Raw genomic sequence first — 24,063 nt, 5'->3', positions numbered from 1 at the left:
TTTCAACTCACTGACTCTTTTGGAATCTCCTGCATCAACGAACCTTAGCTGGAGACGTGAAAGTCTCCAACAACATCTAGACCAGTGTTTCTCAACCTTTTTTGGGCCAGCGCCCCCCTAGCCCTTATCCAGGTCCCTCACCGCCCCCCACCAAAAAAATTTGCAGGCTACTTTGCACTGACCATTATTTTATCATTAATATTACTATCACTATTGTATATGTTTTGATTTTTATGCTTGTTTCTGTATTTATTATCAAAAATAATTTCCCCAGAGAACAAAAAAGCCATGGGAATAGAAATTATTTTCACAGGTCCCTACGAAAAATGCAATGAACATTCAACTTAAAATCGGTAGCCCTAACAGCAGCCAATCAGAGTGGAAAAAATATTCTTATTTTGTTCTCATTTTCTAGTTGTTAAATATTCCACAAAATGATCAGATAAAAGATGTTCAACATGCCAGTTTAAACTTTGATCTATTTGCAAAACGCTCTGCAACATTAAAACATGGATAGATCTGTAACTACATTAATCATAACTCTTCTTCTCTTCAGTGTTTCTGTCGGTTTCTGGTGGTGCAGCTCTGTGCTGCCTTCAGGAGAATGGGACATCAGAGTATCATCCATAAAACTTCACTCACATGGCATTTAGTGTGCAAACCAGAGCTTTCAGTGGAAAAACAAAAGTTCCAGGTCCTTTAATGCCATAGAAATATGAGACAGAAACATTGATTATATCTTTATATAGACCTGTCTATTGATTTATAGATTAATAGTTTTACTGGACAGAAATGATAAAGAACAAATCTGGTTCTTAATCAAATCTAATTAAAAACATGAATAAGTGATAAGTTATTTACTGTTATGATCTGTAAGATATATTTATTCTCAGTACTAGATGTGGTCTCAACAAACCCATGACATTTCAACAATATTATTTTACTTTTTATCTGGAAATAGTGTCTGTTTATTCTTGCCATACAGTCTTCTGTATTAATTATTGATCGAAAGGTCTTGCCATACCAGTTTATTCCTCTGTATTTACTTTAGTTTCTTAGTTTATTCTTGCATTTTCTTCTTCATTCATTTCCATTTAGTTTCCTTTGATTAGTATTATCCTCTCTTGGTTTATTGCTATGTCCACTTTAGTTATTTCCTGTTGCTAGATTTATTTTTATTTATTGACTCTCACCATCAGTAATCTTCACTCATCACCTGCTGCGCCGCCTAATCATTATATGTTTCACATCATATGTTGATTTTCACTGTTCAGCGTCAGATTCTCTGTTTTTATGCCATAATTCACATCTAGTTCGTCGCTCCGTTTTATGTCCCGCTTCTCCTGTTTCAGAGTTTTGCGCAATGTGCGCGTCTTTTTTTTTTTTTTTTTTTTAAGCCCCTATGGCGCAGGGCGGTCGGGAAGCGTATGGATGGGGAAAAGGCATACTGACATAAACCTCTTAAAACAACGGAAACAATTTCGGTATTCTGATTATTGAAATTTAAAAGTGCCGTGTTGTTCTATCACACCCATTTCATACCGGACCTTACAGTTCCGGTGTTATCGCTATAAAATGAACGCCCTCTATCATGGTATCACTATGGAGGGATTTCTTTATTTAAATGGGTTCATTTTTCAGAGGGATACACAGTGAGGGTATCGTGATTTTAGCTACCAGTAGCAGGAGAACGGAGCTGTGCCAAGAAGCTAACAGAAGCTAACAAACACTGAGTAGAAGAAGAGCTGCCATGTATATTGTTGCAGCCAAGCATGGTTTAATGTTACACAATACAGTTTTACCAAGTTGCTCAAAGTCTAAACTGGCATTGTTGTGCATTTAAGGTGTAAAGTTTACCTTCGACCAAACGCCCCCCAAAGGCATCCCAGCGCCCCCCTTTTGTAAAAATGTCCGCCAGCGCCCCCTGCCGTCCTCTGAACGCCCCCTGGGGGGCGGTACCGCCCACGTTGAGAACCGCTAATCTAGACTAAAAACACACCTGTTTAGAGTAGCTTTTGAAAAAAATAACACTTGACTAAATGTTTCAATTGTGTTCTATGACTTTGGTATTGTATTTTTATGATGTAAAGCACTTTGAAAAGCCTTGTTGCTGAAATGTGCTATACAAATAAAATTTTATTTGATTTAGGCCGTTGAGAACCTTTACTGTTAAATCTTTTTTTTTTTTTACTGATTTTTACTGATCAATCTTATCTATAAAGCATCCTTCTTACTAAAAGCACCTCTAGTGCTGTACAAATCAATAAAAACAATTACTCACCCCACATGGAAAAATGCACAAACTATAAAAAAAAGATCCAATTCAAGAAATACAGTTAAAATGACTTGACCATACTCTCAAAGACAGGTTTTACAGTTGTCTTATTGACTGAATACTTTCTGCATTGTCTATATTCTATTTGGCTTGTTCTTTTGTTTTGACTAAATTAGGTGATTTTTTATTGCCAGATCACTTTTCCATTTTGCTAGACCACATAGTAACATTTATACCTAAAGTGCAAAATTAACAACCAGTCCAGGTGATCTGTATTTGTGATTGGCGGTGATCGGCCCTCATGTGTAATTGATAACGGAATTGGCAGCAAAAAGTCTAATTAGAGGATCCCTGGGACTACCACTGGCCTTTTTGTCTCCTTCTCTCTCCCTTTCCCAATAAGAGGCTATATTCTTTTTGGGTGACTGTGGCTGTGACCTTGCAATCAGAAGGTTGTAGGTTTGATTCCAGCTTCCTCCTGCCACATGTCGATGTGCCCTTGGGCAAGGCACTTAACCCCAAATTGCCTACCGATCTGCGTATCGGTGTATAAATGTATGAGCGTTGGAGTGCGAATGGGTGAATGTGACTCTAGTGTAAAGCGCTTTGAGTGGTCAAAATGACTGGAAAAGCACTACATTTATACGTTACATTCTGGTGCGAAATATAAAAGTTTGTGTCTGCCACAGATGGTTTGAACTTCCTCCTCTCTGCATCCACAATGCCTCCTTATCAACTTCTCTAAGAGTTCTGGCTTCAGTTGTGGTATTTTTTTCAGCTTTTCCAATTTTAATCAATGGCTGCACATCATAAGAAAGTAACAATGAATGGGAAAATATTGCCAAAAATCAGTCAAACTATGCAATGTCCAAAGCAAGAAGGAACAATTGTCCAAACAAAGCTATGTTCCCCCAGAAAGGCAGGAATGAAAGTTTGAAAAAGAAAAAATCTCAATACAGCTACTGCCACTCTGAGCACTCCCCTGAGCACGGGTACTTTTAAAGGGAGTTTCCAAAACTTATTAGTAGTGATGCTCTTCTCTGTCGGCAGGTTTGGCATCGCCCTGGTGATCCTGTTATACAGATTTTTGTCCCAAGTGATCTGCAAAAGTAAGTGGTCAGTGGGGCTACATAGCCATTCTCTTATTGGACATTTTGATGTAACAACTTTACATTGTGCTCAAGGCATATGCTACAGGCCATACATGCCTCGAAACATAACTAAGTGGGGTGTTTCCAATGTGTGGTGTGTGAGGCACGCCAGTAGCCAACACCTCATCAGCAGGTCCCTTTAAACATGTTGTCTAGGGGTATGCTGTGGTGGCGCAGGGCACAACCCATGTATGGAGGCCGTCACAAGTTTGATTCCTGGCCAGGTGACCTTTGCTGCATATTCTCTCATTACCCATGTTCCTGTCAATTAGATATTAAATAGAGGCAACTAGAGCCAATAAAACCTTTAAAAAAATGTCTCAAAGCCGTTTGGATAAAAATAGCAATGGATTTCACAAAATTGCCTGTCACTGCTCATGGAAACAGATACGTGCTTGTTGTAATGAACTATTTCACAAAGTACATTGACCTGTATGCATTTCCTGACCTAGCAAAAGTGCATCGAGTTTTGGGCAAAATGTACGTAGCTGAAAATAGACACCAACATCGGTAGCCTACAAGGTACTTGTTAAGCTTAAGGTTCTGTATAGACATTAACTAATCATCTTTTAGCTAACATTACCTGCATCCAACAGCTTTACTCAACTCAGTCAGTTAGTTTGGAGGGAAAAACTGTGAAAAGTTCTTTGCGTTTTGCTGGTTTGCTGCCGTGATTCTAACACAAACCTACGTAGCTCCGCAGCAGGTCTCCTTCACAGGTGTAAACCCAGCGCGGGCATCGTAGCGCTCATGTTGCGTTTAAAGGCGGCTCGGAAAAACAGGTTACAACATGTTAACAACGGATTAAACAGTTTTAACTGCTGATAAAAGTGACAGAGGACACAAATATGGGAAGTGTGGAAGCCTCTACTGTATCAAATTGACATAGGAATAACAGAGAGTTGGCCATTCTAAGGTAAAAACTGTGTTCATGTTTTGTTTTGTTTTTTCATCCAGACGGCTTCCCACGCCCCCCCTGCAATGACACGGCGCCCCCCCTATGGGGCGCGCCCCACAGTTTGGGAACCTCTGGGCTAATGGATAAATAAAAGGACAGTTTATAAAGTACCTTTATTCAAAAGGTGGGTAGTGGGATGAACACATAAAATGGGTTGCGTTTGCATACAACACTCATGTTCATTCCACTACAAATTTCACCCCATTTTTTTTGGTTAATGGTAAAGCACACTCACATGTGCGCCTAATGATTATCCTACTACTGCACTAAACAAACTTGGTAGACTCATAAGTCCTCAGCTGCAGCCTCATAACAGAAACACTATTAAGACAGGCAAGTGAGACATGACGCTTATGATCCAAGTGTGGGTTAACACACTAAAACTTTTTGTTCTGGGCCAGTGTTTCTCAATTACTTTTTGACATCCCCCCTGTAGGGATCATACTATTTTTTCAGTTTTTTGGTTTGTGTTTTAAATTTGAGTAAAGTTGTTCAAAACTAAAGTCCTAAATTGATAACTCTACTTCACACGGTACTAAAATGGAGAATACTGATCATTTGTGAAGGTATAGATGGTAGTAGTTTTACAAATAAGCAAATACTTGATCTTTTAACATATCAGAATGAAAGTATTAGCCACTGGTCACATCACAGATCACTCTTGACATTTTTGTTTAGAACCACATAAATCAGACATAAATCCAAAACAAGTGTAGTAGAAAACAGTTTTCCCCTTCCCATTACGACACCTGAACAGAATCACACTTGAACTTAAATAACCCTATCCCCTTCAGACATACTCTGAACTCAAAATTAAATATGTCCCCTGGTGTGGATAAACACAGGAAAAGACACATGGCTCCTATACTCATAATGGCTTTTTCTGGCAATATTGCTTCCTTATTCTGGGAATAGTATAACTATTCTGCTAATAGAACTTTGTTCTCATAATATAACTTTATTCTTGTATTTGAAAAGAAAGCTTCTTAGCCTGGCCATAAAACTAAGTCATTCTTGATTTACTGACCTCTGCTGGCAGTTTTCTTTTCACTTTCAAACTTCGCTCCTCTATGACGGTAGTTATATTTAAAAATATCTGTGCTTGAATCCTCAGCTCTCCTTACATCAGCAGGTGCTTGTGTAGGCTCCTACTACTGGTTTGAACACGGAGCTTGTTTAGTTTGAACACTGCTGCCACCTAGTGACCGGTGGCTTGTGTTAACCGTTCCTGCTGCTGTCTTTTGACCCATGGACTGAAAACACGGGAGATATTTCCTCCAGGGCCGAAGTAGGTCTCAACTTCGGGGTTAACTCCCTCACTTGCCCGTATGAACATAAACCATGTGGTGGCACTGAGGTGGTTAGAGGTAAAATTAATAGCTTCGACTTAACAAATACAGGCCGCACAGAGGTTTTCCTAAATACTGATACTTCAGTCACCGTCTCCACTCACTCTCAGCCACACTCCGTCTCTCTCTGACTCCAAAGCATGCGGGTTACAGCATACAGTGCCCCCTTCTGACCGGAGGGCTGCTGTCACACATCTTCCTCACCCACACACAACAGACACACTACTTACTGAGCTCCTCATCAGATATAGTGGAGGCACTTTCTGCAACACTACCCCCACTCTGGATGGCAATTAAGTAATAATTCCACTCCAGCCTTACAATGCATAAAACTGATACATAATCCCTGACAAGAGATAACGGTGTCAATCATCATTACATAAGGTGAGGTATATCATCAACCACATAGCCAGGGATATAATTAGCTCATTTAAAGTGTGCCTACATGTGTAAAATTAAGCATTTACATGCCATAGAGGAAGAGAGAAGTTACTCAGTGGCACCTATGACGACCGGGAAGGACACTAACTGACCCTATCTGGTGTGAAAAACAAATGCAACAAAACATGTTCTTTTAGATAAACAGCTCTTCTGTTAAGTTTTCTTTTATAGTTTGAACAACTGAACATCAGTAAAGCAAATAGACAAATATGGATTTTTTAAACAGTATTGGCTAACTTTGCAACACACTAGAACCTTAAACTGAGTCCATGGTCCTACTTAGAACTGTCCATGTGCCATACCGGTCCAGTTTTCTGTGCTGACACCTAGATTGTCGAACTGGCGGGCTCAGAGGAGGGCCCACCACACCCCCTCCATCCTCATGGTTTACGTGGCAAGGGGAGGATGGGACAAAAACATCCAGGCATTGGGATCTGTTGCAGTTGATGTAGACAGCAGGGAACAACCAGCACCCTCACTGGCTGCATCAGAAAACAACCCCAGAAAAGGTCTCGAGTCAGGGTCGACAGAATTATAGTAGTGCAATGGCAGCACATTTCTCCATGCCCCACTGTCCAACACAGTACACACCTCCGTTTCATAGATTTGCATGTGGTTACCTCCAGACTTCCACATACCGCTGCCTACCGCTGCCATAACCTTGACAGTTATGGCAGTGGACTCCACCTTTTGTAGAATTTTTGCAGTTATTAAAGGCTGATGGTGTGTGTGTCGAACCGATTTGGTGAAAGCTGGTTACAGGTGTAGTTTTGATAACACTTTCATGTTTGTCATTGGCTCTGACCACAGCACCTCTGGGCCGTCGTTCAACCATGCTGGCTCCTGGCTGCATAGCACTGGTGACATAAGCTGCAGCCCTTTTGGTGGTTTCATGAGTATGCATGGGAGAGTGTGACTGGTACCCTTAGATTCGTCCTACCTTGTGGTAACGAGCATGCGCACATCGATGCTACATCACATACTGCTTACTCGGTAGATTTCTTAAAAATATGTCCTTCTTGTGGAAGTTTCGTTTCATGTGCTGTATTTCATCACAGATTATGGTAAGTTTTATTTAATTTATTTTATACCTGGTTTTTTAAGCTGCTGTATTACTTCATGGTTTTAGTTTACATGACAGGCAGCTTGTAAATATATTTATAAATGGCTTTAGTTTGCCGTCTGCAATGTCATTACTGTAAACAAGTTATTTGGCAGTTAATCAGGACAAAATACGTTTTGTGGGCTTTTTTTGTCCCTATACTTTTAAATAACACTCTATTACTAAACCTTACTAAATAGATGTTGGTAGCGATACTATGTGAGATTGAAGCTGTCTAATAGCAATGTAATATTAATGTACATGAATCATATCCTATCCTATCATTTCAGGTGCACAGTGACCTGCGCAGTTCCGTGGACACATTGTGGCAGCGCTGCATTTAATAAAGTCTGTCATACAACGTATTAATGCGCAAAAAGAGTTGCTGTGATTTGTATTTGTCTTTAATTTAATTCCAATAAAAACCTGTTTCCCCTGTCTGATATTGTTTTATTCTTACAAACGCCTCTGCATTTAAAATATTTTTAACAGGTAGGATATTCTAATAAAAAGAATTAGTGCATATATCTGTAGCTTTTCATTTTTAATAGGTAGGATATTACGATGAAGATAGTGATCTTGTGGTTTCGTCATGTTTATAAACTGTTCCAATGCTAAGCTAAGCATAACTCCTAAGCTTCCACTTCACTCCCATCACGTGCATTAATATGTTGTATGACAAACTTTATTAAATGCAGCGCAGTCACAGTGTATCCACCGAACTGCACAGGCCACTGTGCACCTGAAATGATAGGATATGATTACTCACAAGCTTCGATGTGTGCATGCGCATTACCAGTAAGATAGGAAGGATTTAAGGGTAGCGCTGATAAACAGAACACCGGTCGATGCTCTAATAGCTTCTGAACTATTTCTGCATCACCCAGACCGTTTGTGAAACTTCAACAGTAATAGAGTCCACCATAAGCCACCGCCACTTTCCCATAAATAACATCTCTGAATCCAGGCAGGGCCTCTCCAGGTTTACGTACAGTTGCCTCAGTTCTACTGCAACAGCAGCGGCATGATCAGAAGATGGACCGTATGCAGCTTCCAGTTCATCCACCAGGTAGCGGTAGTCCCACATGGAAGAGCAAGGATTTCTGTGGATTTCTGTGGCCCCTGTTGCACCAACCAGGCAGAATTTCAGCTGTACTGTCATTGTCTTTTCGGACCAGTAATTTGCTTCGGCGCAGTTCTCAAACCTGTGCAGAAATTCTTTCCATGGTGTGGTACCGTTGTATTGGTCCAGACGTAAAGTGGGGACCCTCTCTCTAGGATCTCCATCCTCATCACCATCGGATAAGGGCTGTTGCAACAAGAAATGGGTTTTATTTGTTTTTAATCGGGACTGGGGCCATGCAAAGGTTTGCTCGTAGCTTTTAGTTCCTTTCAGGTTATGGGAAGGAGTACATTGCACGGCGGAAAATAACACCAGATTAAATGAGACCGGCGTGCTGTGTACAAAACTTTGCATATGAGCAGAAGCAAATGGGTTGGAGTCCATATAATTATCTTTCTTTTGAAACGTGGGGGCTGGATGATAATGGATACTGTCATCTGTGTTTCCCCCATAGGCATACCCATAGACATTCGGCATCAAAAATTGGTTTGTGGAGCTAATCCGTGGCTGAGTGGGGCCGTGGTGTGGTGCAAACGTGTTCCCTCCTTTAGCGTTCATCACACAGAAAAGGGTTGTAATGTTCACATTTCCCCACCGTCACATGTTTCAGCTTCTATACTCTCTGCACCCTCGGAAGACAAATCAATGTCATTAAACGGGTTGGAATAATCAGTTTCAGGCCCATAGTTCGCACAGGGGTGGTGGGCGGCAGCATCAGTCTTGCAGGCTAATATACAGTCTCTTGACTTTATTGCTATTATCTCTATTACTCAGTGCTCGCCACTCGTCCTAAAGGCGAAGAGGTCCCTTCGTGATCACAAATGTTAACCATTCCTGCTTCTGACCATGGTCTGAAAACACAGGGGAGATATTTCCTCCAGAGTAGGTCTCGACTTCGGGGTTAACTCTCTGGGTCATTCTCTGAATTCGATGCATTTTGTGTCTCACGGGTTTATCTCAAATATTTTCATATAACACAAACCACATTTTTGGAGAAAATCAATAAATGGAAATATCCATGTGTCTTGGTAATATAACATGCAAATATATTTTAAAAATTTTGAAAAATTTTATGGGTTGTTGAAGCATAGAGGTCAAATGAGCATGTCCCCACTAACCAATGTTAATTTTTCAATGAATATAAAACAAACTAGAAAGGGTGCATTTCCTAGGAAAATGTCAAATTTATAGCACCTTAAAATAGAACTTTAAAACAGGTGTAAAACTGCACCAAAGCGCTGTACAATAACGACAACACAAATGATAGAACAGAGTAGAAAACAATACATCAATTAAATGCCAAAGAGTAAATGAGTTTTAAGAAGCTATTTAAAATGATCCAGGCTGTGGGCAGATCTAATCTGGAAAGGTAAGTTATTCTATAAAACAGGAGCAGCAATAGAAAAAGCTCGATCTCCTTTCCTCTTAAGTCGAGTCCAAGGAACTATATAAGTAATAATTGATTATTTGATCGTAGGGTTCTGGACACAGACCGGAAATTTATAAAGTCCCGAAGATAAAGGGGGGCTAACCCATTTAAAACTTTATAAGTTAACAAAAGAATCTTAAAATCTATTCGATAAAAGACAGGCAGCCAGTGTAAAGATGCCAGAGTAGAACTTATATGGTCATGCTTTCTGGCTCCTGTAAGAAGCCGTGCTGCTGCATTCTGAATCATTTGAAGTCACTGAATCTGTGATTTATCCATCCCTCTATAATGAGTTGCAGTAATCCAAATGAGATGTAATGAAGGCATGGATAAGTCCTTCAAAGTCCTTAAGACAGAAGTCAGATTTAACTTTTGTTAAATGCCAAAGGTGGTAAAAACTCGATTTAACGACAGAACTAACTTGTTTATCTAGCTTTAAAAAGATGTCAAAAGTAAAACCAAGATTCCTAGCAGAGGTCTGACAAAACCGAGCTAAAGAACCAAGAATCTGATCTGGATTTGTAGTCTGAAGTTTTTGACCAAATAATATAACTTGAGTTTTGCTTTCATTGAGGTGAAAGTTTTTTTTTCCATCCAGGATTTAACTTTAGCTAAACAGTCTATCAACAGCTGAAGAGATTCATTTGTACCATTTTGCATTTTAAGGGACAAATAAATCTGGACATCATCTGCAAAGCAACGAAAGGAAATATAAAACTTTTGGAAAATCTGACCAAGAGGCAGTAAATAAAAGATAAAGAAAATGGGCCCTAAAATTGAACCTTGGAGAACACTCTTCTTTAAAGGTTTGGCCCCAGAACAGGATTGGTCAAGATGAACAGAGAAGGTTCTGTTTTCTAAGTAAGATTTAAACCACTCAAATACTGAGCCCCTCAGGCCAACACAGTGTTTTAATCTATGTAAGATAATCTGATGATCTACACTAGTGTCACATGCAGAGTTCAAATCTAGAAGTAAAACTGCAATGTTGCCTGAATCAATTGTTAAGAGATCATTATACACTCAGAGCAAGGCAGATTCAGTGCTATGAGCAGTTTTAAATCCAGACTGAAACTTCTCAGTTATATTATCTTTTAAAAATATTTCAAGCTGAATAAAAACTATTTTTTCAAGAATCTTGGGTAAAAAAAAGTTTAGAAATGGGCCTAAAATTTGCTAGTTCACTGGAGTCTAGATTGGGTTTAACCACAGCGTGTTTAAGAGTAGATGGGACACAACCTGACTGCAATGAGGTATTTATCACCTTAAGAATGTAGCTGCCAAGAATAAGAAAAATGTATTTTTTCAGACGAGTAGGAAGGACAGTCCAGTGGATAATTTGAAGGCCGCAGATGCTTAATAACCAAAGTCGGTAACACTTTATTTGAAGGGGGTTGAATAATACTGTCATGACACTTTCATAAACATGACATAACACCTGTCATGAACATGAATAAGCCTTCATGAATATTTATGACTGTCATAAAGCGTCATTCGGTAAATTATGACACTTTTAATACAAAGTTGACATTATTCAAAATGTCTTTATGACAACTTGACATTAACCAAGAAATCATTACTGTTTAAACTTTACCTATAATAACATAAAGTTACCTAATTTTTAAAGGGCAATCAGTAATACTTTTATAACAAATTTATATAAAATTTGTTATTGTCTCTCTGATGTCTCGTTGCAGAGAAACAAGCTCAGGCCTCCCGTTATCATTATCGTGAGTTAAAATTTTCACGAAAGTAAAATGTTCGTTTTTGTGGCGCTTCTGTTATTTTGAAGGGATATATAAACGTTACCGTAGCGACCAGATTCAGAGCGTTTGGGCAGTGGTCGAGAGGAGATGAGTAGAGCTTGTGAGTCTTAAGTCTGGATTAGATGGCAAGATTTAAGAATTGTCGGCCGATTCTCCAAACCTCTGTGATCACAGAGCTGATAAAAGTACAACAGGTTCGATCGGTTCGTGTGTCCAAGGCAGGAGCAAACCACACGAACCGATTCCAGTCACGAACTCAGAAGATTTCAGAAGAAAATCCACAAAACTCCCAACATAGCGAGAAATAGAATGACCAAACACGGATGACGATGGAATCATTTTAAGAGATAAAAGACGTAACTATAGAAAAGGCGGTGGATAAAAGACGACGGTACCAGCCGCTCTGTTTTTTCATAGTTAACATTTTTAACTGAATAAACATAATAATGACCTTTACATATAATAATAAACATTTCCACATATCATCTCTGATATCCACCGGACTCTCAGTTGCGCGATATGTCAGCTGTTTGGGATTCCCCTCTGTTCTTACGTCACTGCGCTTTCTGATTGGCTACCTGTCACGTTCCAAGTCAGGAAAAACCCCACAGGCTGCGATAAAAGGGCCAAGACAACCCAAATAGGGCATATACAGGATTTAGTGGGAACACCAACATGCAGAAGTCTTATCTGACTGTTCTCCCCCCCCCCCCGCCCCCCACCCCTCGGGCCGCAACAAAATTTATAAGTCTTGACCGGTCCGCAAAAGGTTGGGGACCACTGCTTTAGCACATGCTAGTAGCAGACAAATTTTGGGTGTCTGCCCCCCTCTGCTGCTGCTGCATAGTTGTGGAAAACCTGGAGCGGCAGAGATATCTGAGGCTTATGTTTACTGGTTTATAAAAAATAAAAATAAAAAAAAAACTTTGGGGTTGTGGTTTATAGTCCAGTGCGGCTCATAGTTCGGAAAATACGGATTATAATCCTTACTGGATTTTGTTTCTGTGAAGAACCCAGAGAATGTTATTTGATTGTGCTGTCTGGAAAACAATACATTTTTACATTTAGGCACTCCTGCAAACGTCACACTTTTTCTGTTACAAACTGACTCCGGCCCCCCACCTGAGAAAGGAAAAGTTATGTGGCCCTCACAGGAAAAAGTTTGGGGACAATCGTTTCAATCTTTTCTATAAAAAACTTAGAAAAAGCCTCAACGTTCAACAGAGCCTATAGGGCTAGATATAATTGAGGGATTGACGATCCTATCCAGGAAATTATAAAGGACTTGAGGCCTATGCTTATTTGAAGCTATAAAATATTTTGATTTTGCTAGTTTGACAGGATTCTGATAATTAAACTATCTTTCAAAATTTCAAACAAAACCTGCAATTTATCTTTTTTCCACCTCCTCTGAGCACGCCTACATTCCCGTCTGAGTGCACGAGTGGTTTCATTAAGCCGTGGCTCTAAAACTTTCTTTCTTGTAGTTGTAGTTTTCAGGGGAGCTACGGTATTTAGAGCATTAAAGCATGCGTTGTTAAAATTAATAAGAGATTTAATATTAAGATTGCTATCAGTAAGGAATGTAGTATGAGCTAGGACTGCATTCCTGCATAAGAGCGGAAATACTATTTAAGGAGTTGTTTTTGCGAAAGGATTTTAGTACCTCTCTAGGTCAACCTGACCTGACTCCTTTCCTTCCATTTGCGTGCAAAGCGCAAATGGAACCAAAAAGTGACTTGGAAAGTTTGCTGATTGACAGATAAGAGCAACAATTTGAGATAAATTGTCCTATTCAGCAATTCTGAAATGGAGCAGATGTTGGGTTCATGAGGTCTCAAATATTTTAAAGGTCGTCCAATACACACTTAGTTTAAGGCACGCCAGAATCTTTACACAAGTCAAGAGTAGCAACGCCATTGGTTGAAACTTTCCAACTCACACCAGTGAAGATGAGTGTATAAAAAAGGGTGATGTTAAGAATATGGGTAGATTTTTTTGTTGAGACTTTAGAACATTTTTGAGTATTGAACTGATGAAACTGTAATGAGGAATCCGTGGTAGTGTAATAAATCTCCGGCTCGTCTATGGCCTAGCAGCAAGAACTACGTCTCCATGCGTTATTTCTTTCACTTATATAATTAAGAGTATAGCCACCTTTCAATTCTCCAATAATACTACGACAAAGTAAAGGTTTAGCATTATTTGTAACCACAGAAGATGAAATCTTAATAGAGAATAAAACAGGGAAATGATCAGAATTGCAAGTCTGAAGAATTTCAATGATATCCAAATAAAGCCCTTGTTTGGATATCAAAGAGTATGTGTGTTGGTCCAACCACAGATTGTGTAAAATCAAACGACTCAAATCAAGTCCAAAAATTCTTTCACCAGAGGTTTATCTGGGCAGCATATGTGTATTATATTATATGTGTATTATATGTGTATTATATGCTAATAGGTGACTTTACACATATGCACAGCATATGTGCATATGTGTAAAGTCACCTATTATTAAAATATGATCATGCTCTAGGGTAATCCATGCCATAAGTACAGAGAATTCATGAATAAAGTCCTTGTTGAACTTTGGCGGACGATAGATCACCACACACAGAATTGATTCAGTTAATTTCAATTCAAAAGCTTGGAGTTCAAAACTGAAAAGTTATTTCATAGATGATTATTGACAGTGAAAACTGGATTTAAAAATTGTAGCCAGACCTCCACCTTTTCCAGTCAACCGGGGAGTTTATAAAAGCACAGTTCTGAGGTAGAAGTTCAGAAAACGGGAATAACTGACCTTCTTCTAGCCAAGTTTCTGTGATGAATAAAAAATCCAAGAAGTAAACAGATGTATACATACAAAGAAATATGAGAAAAATACATGAATTATTTATAAAATAGCATTATTTAATCATATCCCTCCAGTTTTGCTCAAAAATAATTAGTTTAATTATTTTAAGAGTTATACTCATAGAGGAATCAAATTGTCCCATTATGGGGTTGAATTTAAAGCAACCTAAGTAACAAAGAAATTCGTAATAATGTTTGGGATTTCATGCATAAAGTAGGGAAACATATTTTCTTGGAGGTTCAAAGAGTCCTTCAGTAGATGCAATTTTTTGTGGTATATTTTTATAGCACATAAATATATGTACCTGAGACCCCAGAATGTACCGAATTCAAAGAATCACCTCCCCTCACTTGCCTGTGTGAACCACGCGGTGGTACTAAGGTGTTAAGGGGTAAATTTAATAGCTCCAGCTTAACAAATACAGGGCGCACAGACTTTTTCCTGTTCTGATAAGCTAAAATATAAGCAACATTGCTGCAAATTTTGAACAATAAATGTTAAACTCTTGTGAAAAACGATAAACTGAAGAAGCTGACAATTAATGTTTACAGTTTACAAAAGTTTTACTGTATTAAGTCTAAAATCACACATCCCAATTAATCATTTGCACTTTTTCTCTTTCAGAGTAGTCTTGATTGTTGAATGCTACTGATAATCATTATTTTAGCTACCTTTAGCTTTTTAGCTAATTTTAACTGTTACTTTTATAATATTGATAATACAAATAAATTGTGATGCAATTTACTTATAGACACCTTTTTGAACACTCAAAAAAAAAACATACAAAATACATTAAATTTAATAGAGCAAATAGAAAAAACAGTTTAAGCAAATGTTTCAGTTGTAATGTGAAAGGAGTGAATCAGTGGGCAGATGAGACAACAGGTAAATGGAGAAAGAGGATTGAGGCAGTTAATATTATGTAGGTGAAAGTAGGCAAACCTGGTGATGTTATTGTAGAATTTGAAGGATAGTGTGCTGTCGAGGATGACACCTAGACTGTTAACCCGGGGGAAGAGGGAGGTAAAATTATCAGGAGTGAAAGAAAAACTATCACTATCAGATGGGGTGAATTTGGTACCAATGACGAGAATTTCAGCTTTGGTGCTGAGTTTAGAGTGAACCAGGTTTTAATTTAGAGATACAATCAATGAGGGAGGTGGGCAGAAGAGCAGACAAAGGTTTAGTGGTGATTTAGAGCTGGGTGTCATCAGCATAACAGTGAAAATAAACATAAAATTTACAGAATATATTGCCAAGGGAAAGGATGCAGATGATAAAGAGAAGGGACCCCAAGTCAGAGCCCTGGGGGGTTAGGATTTTTTATTTTTAGTGCGTCAAGAACCTCTGAAACTACTCTGTTTCTTTTTTGTGATGCATTAAAATGTCATAGCTAAACTCAAAATTTACACTAAATTTTAAGGTTGTTTTTTTGTATCTATAAGCCACTCTGTGATGACTATATACAGTAATTTGAGTTTAACTTTATAAAAATATAACTTTTTCACAATATTCTACTTACTGAGATGCAAATGTAAATGAAATGCATTCCTTAAATGAAAGATGATGTACGTAATGGATTACTCTGTTGCACAAGGCTCTCATTGGCCTAGTTCCTATTTATTTATGCAATTTCTGTCAGAGAACTGAAAGCCTTTATGCCCGACACTCTGACAGTTGTATCTCTATATTCCTCGTGTGAAAATAGTGAAAAGATGAAAACTTTCCATTTCTCTGCCCTCTCTACTTAAAAAGCCTTACAATCTTAACTGAAACTATCAGAATTCCATTCAGTGCTTTTTTTTTTTTTTTTTCATTTTAGATTGCTCTTGTAATGCACTTTTTTTTGCACCATTTCTATTTTTTTGTTATGGTTCGTTTGGCTTGTCCACTTCCTACACTGCCGCCTCTTGGTCACTTGTAGTTTTGAACTCGATGGGTTTTTATCTAGCTAAATAAAAGCTTATTAAAAATAAATAAATCTCTTGCATAGGTAGATTTTAACTTTTTCTAATTGTCTTTCTTAATTGAATGTCTGCTGGGTTTTTTTGTCTAGGTGTTGTGTCTGACACTATATATAAGCATTCAGCAGTGACAGGAGGACTAAATACTGGATCTCCAATTACTTTCCCAGAGGAGGATGAGGACCCCAGAGTGTCTGAAGACACCACTTCCCCAAAAGGGATTTGGGGTTTTTTAAAGGTAACAGCTCCGCAATCACACATGGCTTTAAATTACGTTTTCGAGAATGTGAAACAGAAATTAAAATCTTATCCCTTACAATTTGACCTGAAAGAACCAATAGAAACATTACCAATATGAAGTTTGTCACAAAATAAAACATGCACATTGACAAGTTATTTGAGCAGCAAATAACTGTTCAACAAAATGCCCTGCCAAAAACTCCTGCTATTTCTGAAACTCTGTCTTCAGAAAGTTATCACAACATTCCTCGTCTATTAATCCTTTAACAACATTTCTACCAGTGTTGCACCGAGTAGTAGCTTCTATAATGAGCTACGCAGATGCGCAGTTCCGCCAGCTGTTTGCTAATTGCTGCTCGGCAGTCTGCCGGAGCTCAGTGGGGGAGTGGTGCTCCATAAGGTGGAAGCTCCAAAGCTTGGAAACTGCAGCTCAGAAAAGGAGCTGCTTCTCTAAGGCAGTACACCCAGGTGTTTTAAAAGGTCGGCCGGAGGAGTTTAGCCGGGGATGACTGGTTTCCCTGGAGGAGGGAGGTAGAATGGGCAGAGTAAACAAGCTTTTACATAAGTTTTTTTCTTGTATAACTGCATGAACAAACCTTTATGTAACCTTTGAAATAAAATAACCATGTTTATTTTTGCAAAAACAAACAATAAGGATATAAACAACATAAAATGTTGAGTAATTATGCTCAGATTTGCATAAACATTAGCTCAGATGTTACAGAAATCTAAGAATCTGATGTTTCCTATCTATTTCTTAAAGTGTCCTTAGGCTAGCCTGGGTCTTCATGTGGCTAAAGTTGCCAAAGCAAAGAACACAAGCACTGTGTCACATCAGCCAAGTTGCTAAATAATGCACATAAAGTATAACTTTGACTAACATATTGGCTTTTAATTTGCTAGATTAAAATTGGAGGGGGAAAAACCTATTTGCCTGTCATTAAAATATGTTTAATATTAAGGGCTAACGTTACAGTAATGGAGTTTAATAACTTTAGCTAACATTAACTTACAGCAAGGTAGGATTGGCTTGAATTGCTCATGGCTAACATTACAGAGAAAGAGAACATAGTCAATGTTATTTTCTCAAAGAAAATGTAAAGTTAAGACACATACCTCATATGTATTAGGTGACAAACTTCAGCTTCTTTTTAAACAGGAGGTTTGGCTATTATAACTTATAAGTTGCCCACTCTGGTAGAAAGAAAAAAAAAAGCTTCCAGTCAGGGAGGGGTGGGGTTGGGTGAACAGCTGACTCTGTGGGCAGACAATGCCCCTCAGTACCCGTCCATGCCACCAGACCTGGTTTTAAATTGAAGCATTTCTTGAACATACATGACTCAAGGCAACACTTCTTACATGTTTTTAAAGAGGCAATAACATAATATGATCTAAAGCTCAAAGTTGATTTTACATAATGCTGCAAAGTCATCCTCACTGTCCAGACTTTAAGTCACATAATAAACAATAACCATAATATAATACAAATGGTCTCACACAGAATTTATAAATACTGTGTGAAGTAACTACCTGTAAGATGAACATTAGCTCAGATGTTGCCATTAGCCTGAGTTTTAGCTCAGGCTAATGGCAAAACAATAAATCAATTTATTGTTTTGCCATTTGACACGTTTTGGTCAAGCACTCTGTAATTCAGTAAAAAACAAAAGACAAATTATGTAAAATTACAGTATTGAAGCTAAATTCTAACTATGGTCAACTTGCCTGTGTGTTCCCTGTGTGCCTCTTTAGGGAGTAGCAGGTAATCCCGTGGTAAAGAACGTCATAAATAAAACCAAACACTCAGTAGAGTCCATGATCACTACTCTGGACCCTGGCATGGCACCATACATCAGTAGGTTAAGCGTCTCACATTTCATCCTTTAACCAGGTGACTAAACATTTGAAGGTCTTTGTTAATTCTTCTGTGTTGCTGCCTTCAGAGTCAGGTGGAGACATTGACATTGTAGTGGCTTCTGATAAGGACATGAGCGTGCAAGCTGTCAGAGAGGCCTTCCAGGAGGTTTTTGGGATGGCAACGGTCACTGGAGAGCCAAGTCAGTCCAACATTGCCCCTCAGCCAGTGGGCTATGCAGCTGGAGCTAAGGTCAGTTCACTGTTTCTTCTTCTAGATATTTATCGTTTTTAAAAACATTTCTGATAAACATTGTTAGAAGAAGCTGAGTTTTCAAAAAAAAAGATAAGTTGTAAGCCATGCTACTGGGCAAACCACCAAGTTCCAACTGTCTGCACTGCAGGTATATTGGTTGAAACATTTTTAACCCAGCACCTAATGGATGTCTAGGCCAGCTTTTCCCCTGCCATTATCAGAGGGGTCAGCCCACCCCACCATCAAAACCACACCTCTCAGAGTTGAGAAAAGCTGGACGAAAACACGTTTCTATTTTGTGTCACCAACACTCACACATGCCGAGTTAGGTGCGCTCAATGGAAAGCTATGTGGGCCATATATCACCTCTTTTACTATGCATGTGGATAAAAGGTTGCTGGTTTATGGCTAAAAACAGTAGTCCCAACACCCGGGCCGCGGACCGGTTCCAGTCCGTGGACCAATTGGTACCGGGCATCGCAAAAAATAATTAAATATTTCCGTTTAATGGTTACGTTGTCAACATTGAGCCACAAGCAGCAAAATGAGTAAAAAATGGATCAGATGTCTTTGGAAAGTTTCTTTGCGAAGGGGAAAGACCTATAGGAGAGACAGGAGAATGGATTTTATCCCGGTAGGTAACTCCAACATTCCAAGCCTCTCTGCTTAATATGCGGCGTTCAGCTCACTAATGAGGGAATGAAGCCTTTAAACTGCTTCGCCACTTAGTGACCATGAGCACCCTGTGCATAAGCAACACTTCGTTGTCTCCCAGATGGAACCATCTTGTTGCAGAGAAACAAGCTCAGGGCTCCCATTAGTCGTTATCATGAGTTAAAATCTTCAAGAAAGTAAAATGTTTGTTTTTGTTGCGCATCTGTATCTTATTTTGAAGAGGTGCGTAAACGTTACCGTAGTGACCAGAGTCAGAGAGGGTTAGGGCAGTGATCAAGGCGAGAGGAGAGGAGGGTAGCTTGTGAGTTTTAAGTCTGGTTCACACGGCACGATTTAAGAATTGTCCGCTGATTTTCCAAACTGCTGTGACCACAGAGCTGATAAAAGGTTTGATCGGTTCGTGTGTCCAGCCACACGGTAGGAGCAACACACCACACGAACCGATTACAGTCACGAACATCCCGATTCCCGAAGAAAATCAAACCCCCAACATACCATACATGAATTTAGAATAAACAAACACGGATGACGATGTAGAAGCAGTGACGGTTTGTGGACTTATTTTAAGCAATAAAAGACATAACAAAATGAAAAGGCACTGGATAAAAGACGGCGGGAACAGCTGCTCTATTTGCTGCACTATGATTTGGAGGTGAGTTATGTTTTTTCGTAGTTAACATTTTTAACTGAATAAACCATATATAATAATGACCTTTACATAATAAACATTTCCACATATTATCTCCACTGGTCCACTGGACTCTCGGTTGTGCCTTGTTTAGGAATCCCCTCCTTGCTTACGTCACCGCGCTTTCTGATTGCCCACACGTCACATTCAACAGTTCTCGCTCCCAGTCAGGGAAAACCCCACAGGCTGTGATAACCGGGCCAAGACAACCCAACTCGGGCAACACACCACCACGTAACACACCACACACTTCAGGACATTGTAAGATTGTCGCAAAGGGAAAACTGTGGCACAAAAAAAAAGAGGCTTTACGGGAACACTAATTTATTACGCCATTATAGATGGCAGTTTCTTAAATTTTCAAGGTCTTTCTCATGCTTTTCTTATTCACTCAGTTTAAACTCCAGTCACCCAACAGGAGAAGTACAGTTACAGAACACACTCATAGATCAGCTTTGCTGAACAGAGATTTTTTTGTTTTTGGCCAATTTCTTGTATTCTACAAGCCTCACTGTCAGTATTTCCTTCTATATTCATCTCATTAATCCTTTTTATATCTTTAAAGTTTGATACATCAAACAAAATACCTTTGTATGAAGCAAGTAAAGGCTAACGTCTTTTTGAAATCCAAGTGTGTCCAAAGTACTTTTTTCAGAGGACCAGAGAGCCCTCACACCAGAACTAGTCCACAGAAAACTCACAAAAAACAAATTCTAAACTATCATTACTATTTTACCACAGTATGCACACCACCACAATTTCTGTTTCGTTCGCCATTACTAGGTTTCCACTCTTGATATTGAATTTCTGTCAGTTACTTAGTTCTCTCTCTGTGTTTGGTCTTTTTATTTAGACTACTCCAATTCAACCAGTCATGCCTTAAGTTGTACTTAGGATCATCAGATAGGGATATCTCTAGTGTTTTTCTTTTTCTTTTTTCTTTCTCATTAAAGATCAAAATTAGGACAGAAGGTAGCTAATAACTTCTAAGGTGACTGTATCTAACCTTAGAAAATAGTATGGTAACACAAAATTTTATTTCAAAGAGTTTATTTTTGGAGATTGTTTTGGTGAGATAACAGCTCACCAGATGTTAGAAAAAGCATTTGTAAGCAATGGAATTTCTGCTTCATATATTTTATCGGGCAATAAATAAAGCACTACAGCATTTTATCACAACAGGAGCGTATGCTCCACTTTTAACTTGTGTGAAATTATTTCTTAAAAGGTAAACATGTTTATATGTCTGCAGGGTGCTCAAGAACGCATTGATGGCTTGCGTCGAGCTGGTGTGATTCATGAGAAGCAGCCTGTAGTCGCTTTGGAAAACTTCATAGCTGAACTTTTTCCAGAGAAGTATGAAGAAAACTTCCAAAACACACGCAAGCACTCAGCTACCCTCACACACGCATTTGTATTTTTACCCATATTAGGGCTTTGTATTGACTTCCATACATTGTAGCAACTGCATTTATGCCTAACCCAGAATTTTTTCCTAACCCTATACAAGGTCTTCCATTGTACAGTGTGTGGTCTCCTTGACCAAACACTGTTACTTTATGAGGATGGATGGGACCCATCAGTCTTTAGTCTTTACTATCCCATCAATGTTAGTAGATATGCCAGAAATAGTACTAAATAGGTTAGTTAAACAAGTACACACACACACAAAGGAAACTAACCCACCCATACAACAAAACTGGAAAGTTTGTTTGTTTTTTTTTTGTTTTTTTTTTCTGAACCACAAAATTGCTGAGATAGATCATGCAAATTTATCTCAGCTTGTATATTTGAGAAAATGCTGCCTGGTGTACTTTACTTAAATGTGCAGAGTAGGAATGAATGGTAGAAACAATAGAAATTTGGCCTACGATGGAGATCTGCAGGCTACCAGTTAACCATGGTAATGCTTTATTGATGACATAATCAGCTGGTATCGAAATAGAGAAGCAGGAAGCAGTGTGGCTGGGAATAAGGGAAGAATTTGTTAAAAAGACTGGTGCAAAAACATAAATTATCTGCATCGGGTTCAGGTTTAACCTCCAGTGGGGAAACGAGGTGTAAAAGCTTATGTGGGATTTTACACCTCCCACATGCGTTGCTAAAACCCTCCAGTAGTTTTAGCACGATGCTCAGGAAGAGCACCTCAAATGTCACGGTGATGGTCTGACGGTCTTCCCAAAAGAAGAAATTTGGCCTACGATGGAGATCTGCAGGCTACCAGTTAACCATGGTAATGCTTTATTGATGACATAATCAGCTGGTATCGAAATAGAGAAGCAGGAAGCTTCTCTATTGTTTTCTTTTGTAAAGAAAACAAGGTTTTCTTTACAAAAAGAAAACCTTGTAAAAGCGCTCAGTGTGACCCCACTGTCTGTGCACAGAGTAAAAAGACTTGTAGGGTCCAAATGAGCCCGTCTCATAAGACAGAAGGAGAGTTAAACAGCCAGATCAGCAGCAGAAAAATGTAAACTGCAAAGCGTGTGGAAGATAGGAAATACAAGCAATTTGTTTTACCATGTTTAAAACGACTGCATGTAGTTAGCTGAATACCAGCAATGCAACTAACTACAAGTCCCAGTCACAACAGTGGGAAGAAAAGGTAGTATTTGACGCCACATAGTCATCATTATATATATATATATATATATATATATATATATATATATAATTCCCTTCTCACCCTCCGTGGGTGGTCTCTTTCATCCTCTGAGCTCGGGTCCTCTACCAGAGGCCTGGGAGCTTGAGGGTTCTGCGCAGTATCTTGGCTGTGCCTAGAACTGCACATTTCTGGACTGAGATGTTGTTCCTGGGATCTGTTTGAGCCACTGCTCCATATATATATATATAGATATATATATAGATATATAGATAGATAGATATTATAAGCTCAACTTAAAAGAAGTATTACATACAAATAACATGCACAAAAATGAGTTAAAGATGTGTTAACACGTACAGATACGTTTCACTCAATTAGTATGCAATTTTTTTCATTCTGTTGCAAGTTTAAATACAAGTTATATCATATGCATTATCATCACCCATCACAATGTATATTGCGATTTGAATGTTATGCCATATCGCACATCCCAGTGATTTTTGTGATAAACTGTTAGCCTCCAGAATCAAAAGATGTAAGAGTTGCAATGTGTATATTGGTATATTGTTTTTTACATTTAGGTGGTTTGACATTGGCTGTTTAATCTTGGAAGACCCTGGTCATGGCATCTGCTTGGAGGTCTTCACACAGGCAACTCCTCTCACACTGGATCACATCCAGCAGGTACAAACGCAAACTATATTGTGCACATTCAGAGTCCAAGGTTAATAGGAAAATAGAGAAAAATCCATTCACTAAATATTATGGACCTCGTATAGACAGGAATCCGTGCATTAAACGATCTTTGTGGGAACAAAACAACCCTCCCTATAAACAACGAAGAGGCTGCATGCCCTGCAGCCCACCCTGGAATGTTCTGGGAGCTAAACCGAAACAGATTGTGGATCTGACAGAAGGACCAACGGCGATAACCCCTCACTCTACGAATCAGCATGTCCAGCTTTGAGCAGAAACCTACATCCGACTTCAACACCTGCTGCACTGAAGGAAAACAAATTAGGAGAAACTATTCCCCCGGCCCTGTTTTGCAGGACAAAATGACCAGCCCGAGCAATAACACACTCCGATTCTGTGAGAATCCCACTGTAAAAGAAATTTGCTGCACTTCAACATTTTCCCGATTTTCTCGTGAGGGAAACCTCACCTTCAGACATCAGCCACAAGCACATTCACCCCACAAAGCAAACACCAAGAAAATCACAAATATGCCAATAGTACTTATTGTCGGAGATGAGACAGTATATGGAATCAGCCATTTCTGATTCCAAGAGAACCAGTCATGTCCTTTCCCAAATGCACTGTGCACTATAAC

At 38.9% G+C, this 24,063-nt stretch overlaps 1 protein-coding gene across 3 annotated transcripts in view; it reads left to right on the top strand.

Annotated features, from left to right (window-relative positions):
- prrc1 (proline-rich coiled-coil 1) overlaps positions 1–24,063 on the top strand; it is a 65,526-nt gene that overhangs the window by 37,446 nt on the left and 4,017 nt on the right. For 2 of the 3 annotated variants that reach the window (XR_015764948.1, XM_015009217.2), the window contains exons 4-8: positions 16,508–16,653; positions 18,408–18,510; positions 18,599–18,762; positions 21,381–21,484; positions 23,312–23,414. Coding sequence is in view for 2 of the 3 variants with exons in the window: in XM_015009217.2 (XP_014864703.1) it covers positions 16,508–16,653; positions 18,408–18,510; positions 18,599–18,762; positions 21,381–21,484; positions 23,312–23,414 (620 nt within the window). In the remaining variant the exon portion in view is untranslated. The remainder of the gene's footprint in view (positions 1–16,507; positions 16,654–18,407; positions 18,511–18,598; positions 18,763–21,380; positions 21,485–23,311; positions 23,415–24,063) is intronic. The other variant, XM_088011314.1, reaches the window with a different exon arrangement.

The sequence above is a fragment of the Poecilia mexicana genome, unplaced genomic scaffold, assembly GCF_051168715.1.
Source record: "Poecilia mexicana isolate PSO_F unplaced genomic scaffold, ASM5116871v1 scaffold_12, whole genome shotgun sequence".
In the NCBI taxonomy this organism is placed as follows: Eukaryota; Metazoa; Chordata; class Actinopteri; order Cyprinodontiformes; family Poeciliidae; genus Poecilia; species Poecilia mexicana.
This window is presented reverse-complemented; position numbering and strand designations above follow the sequence as displayed.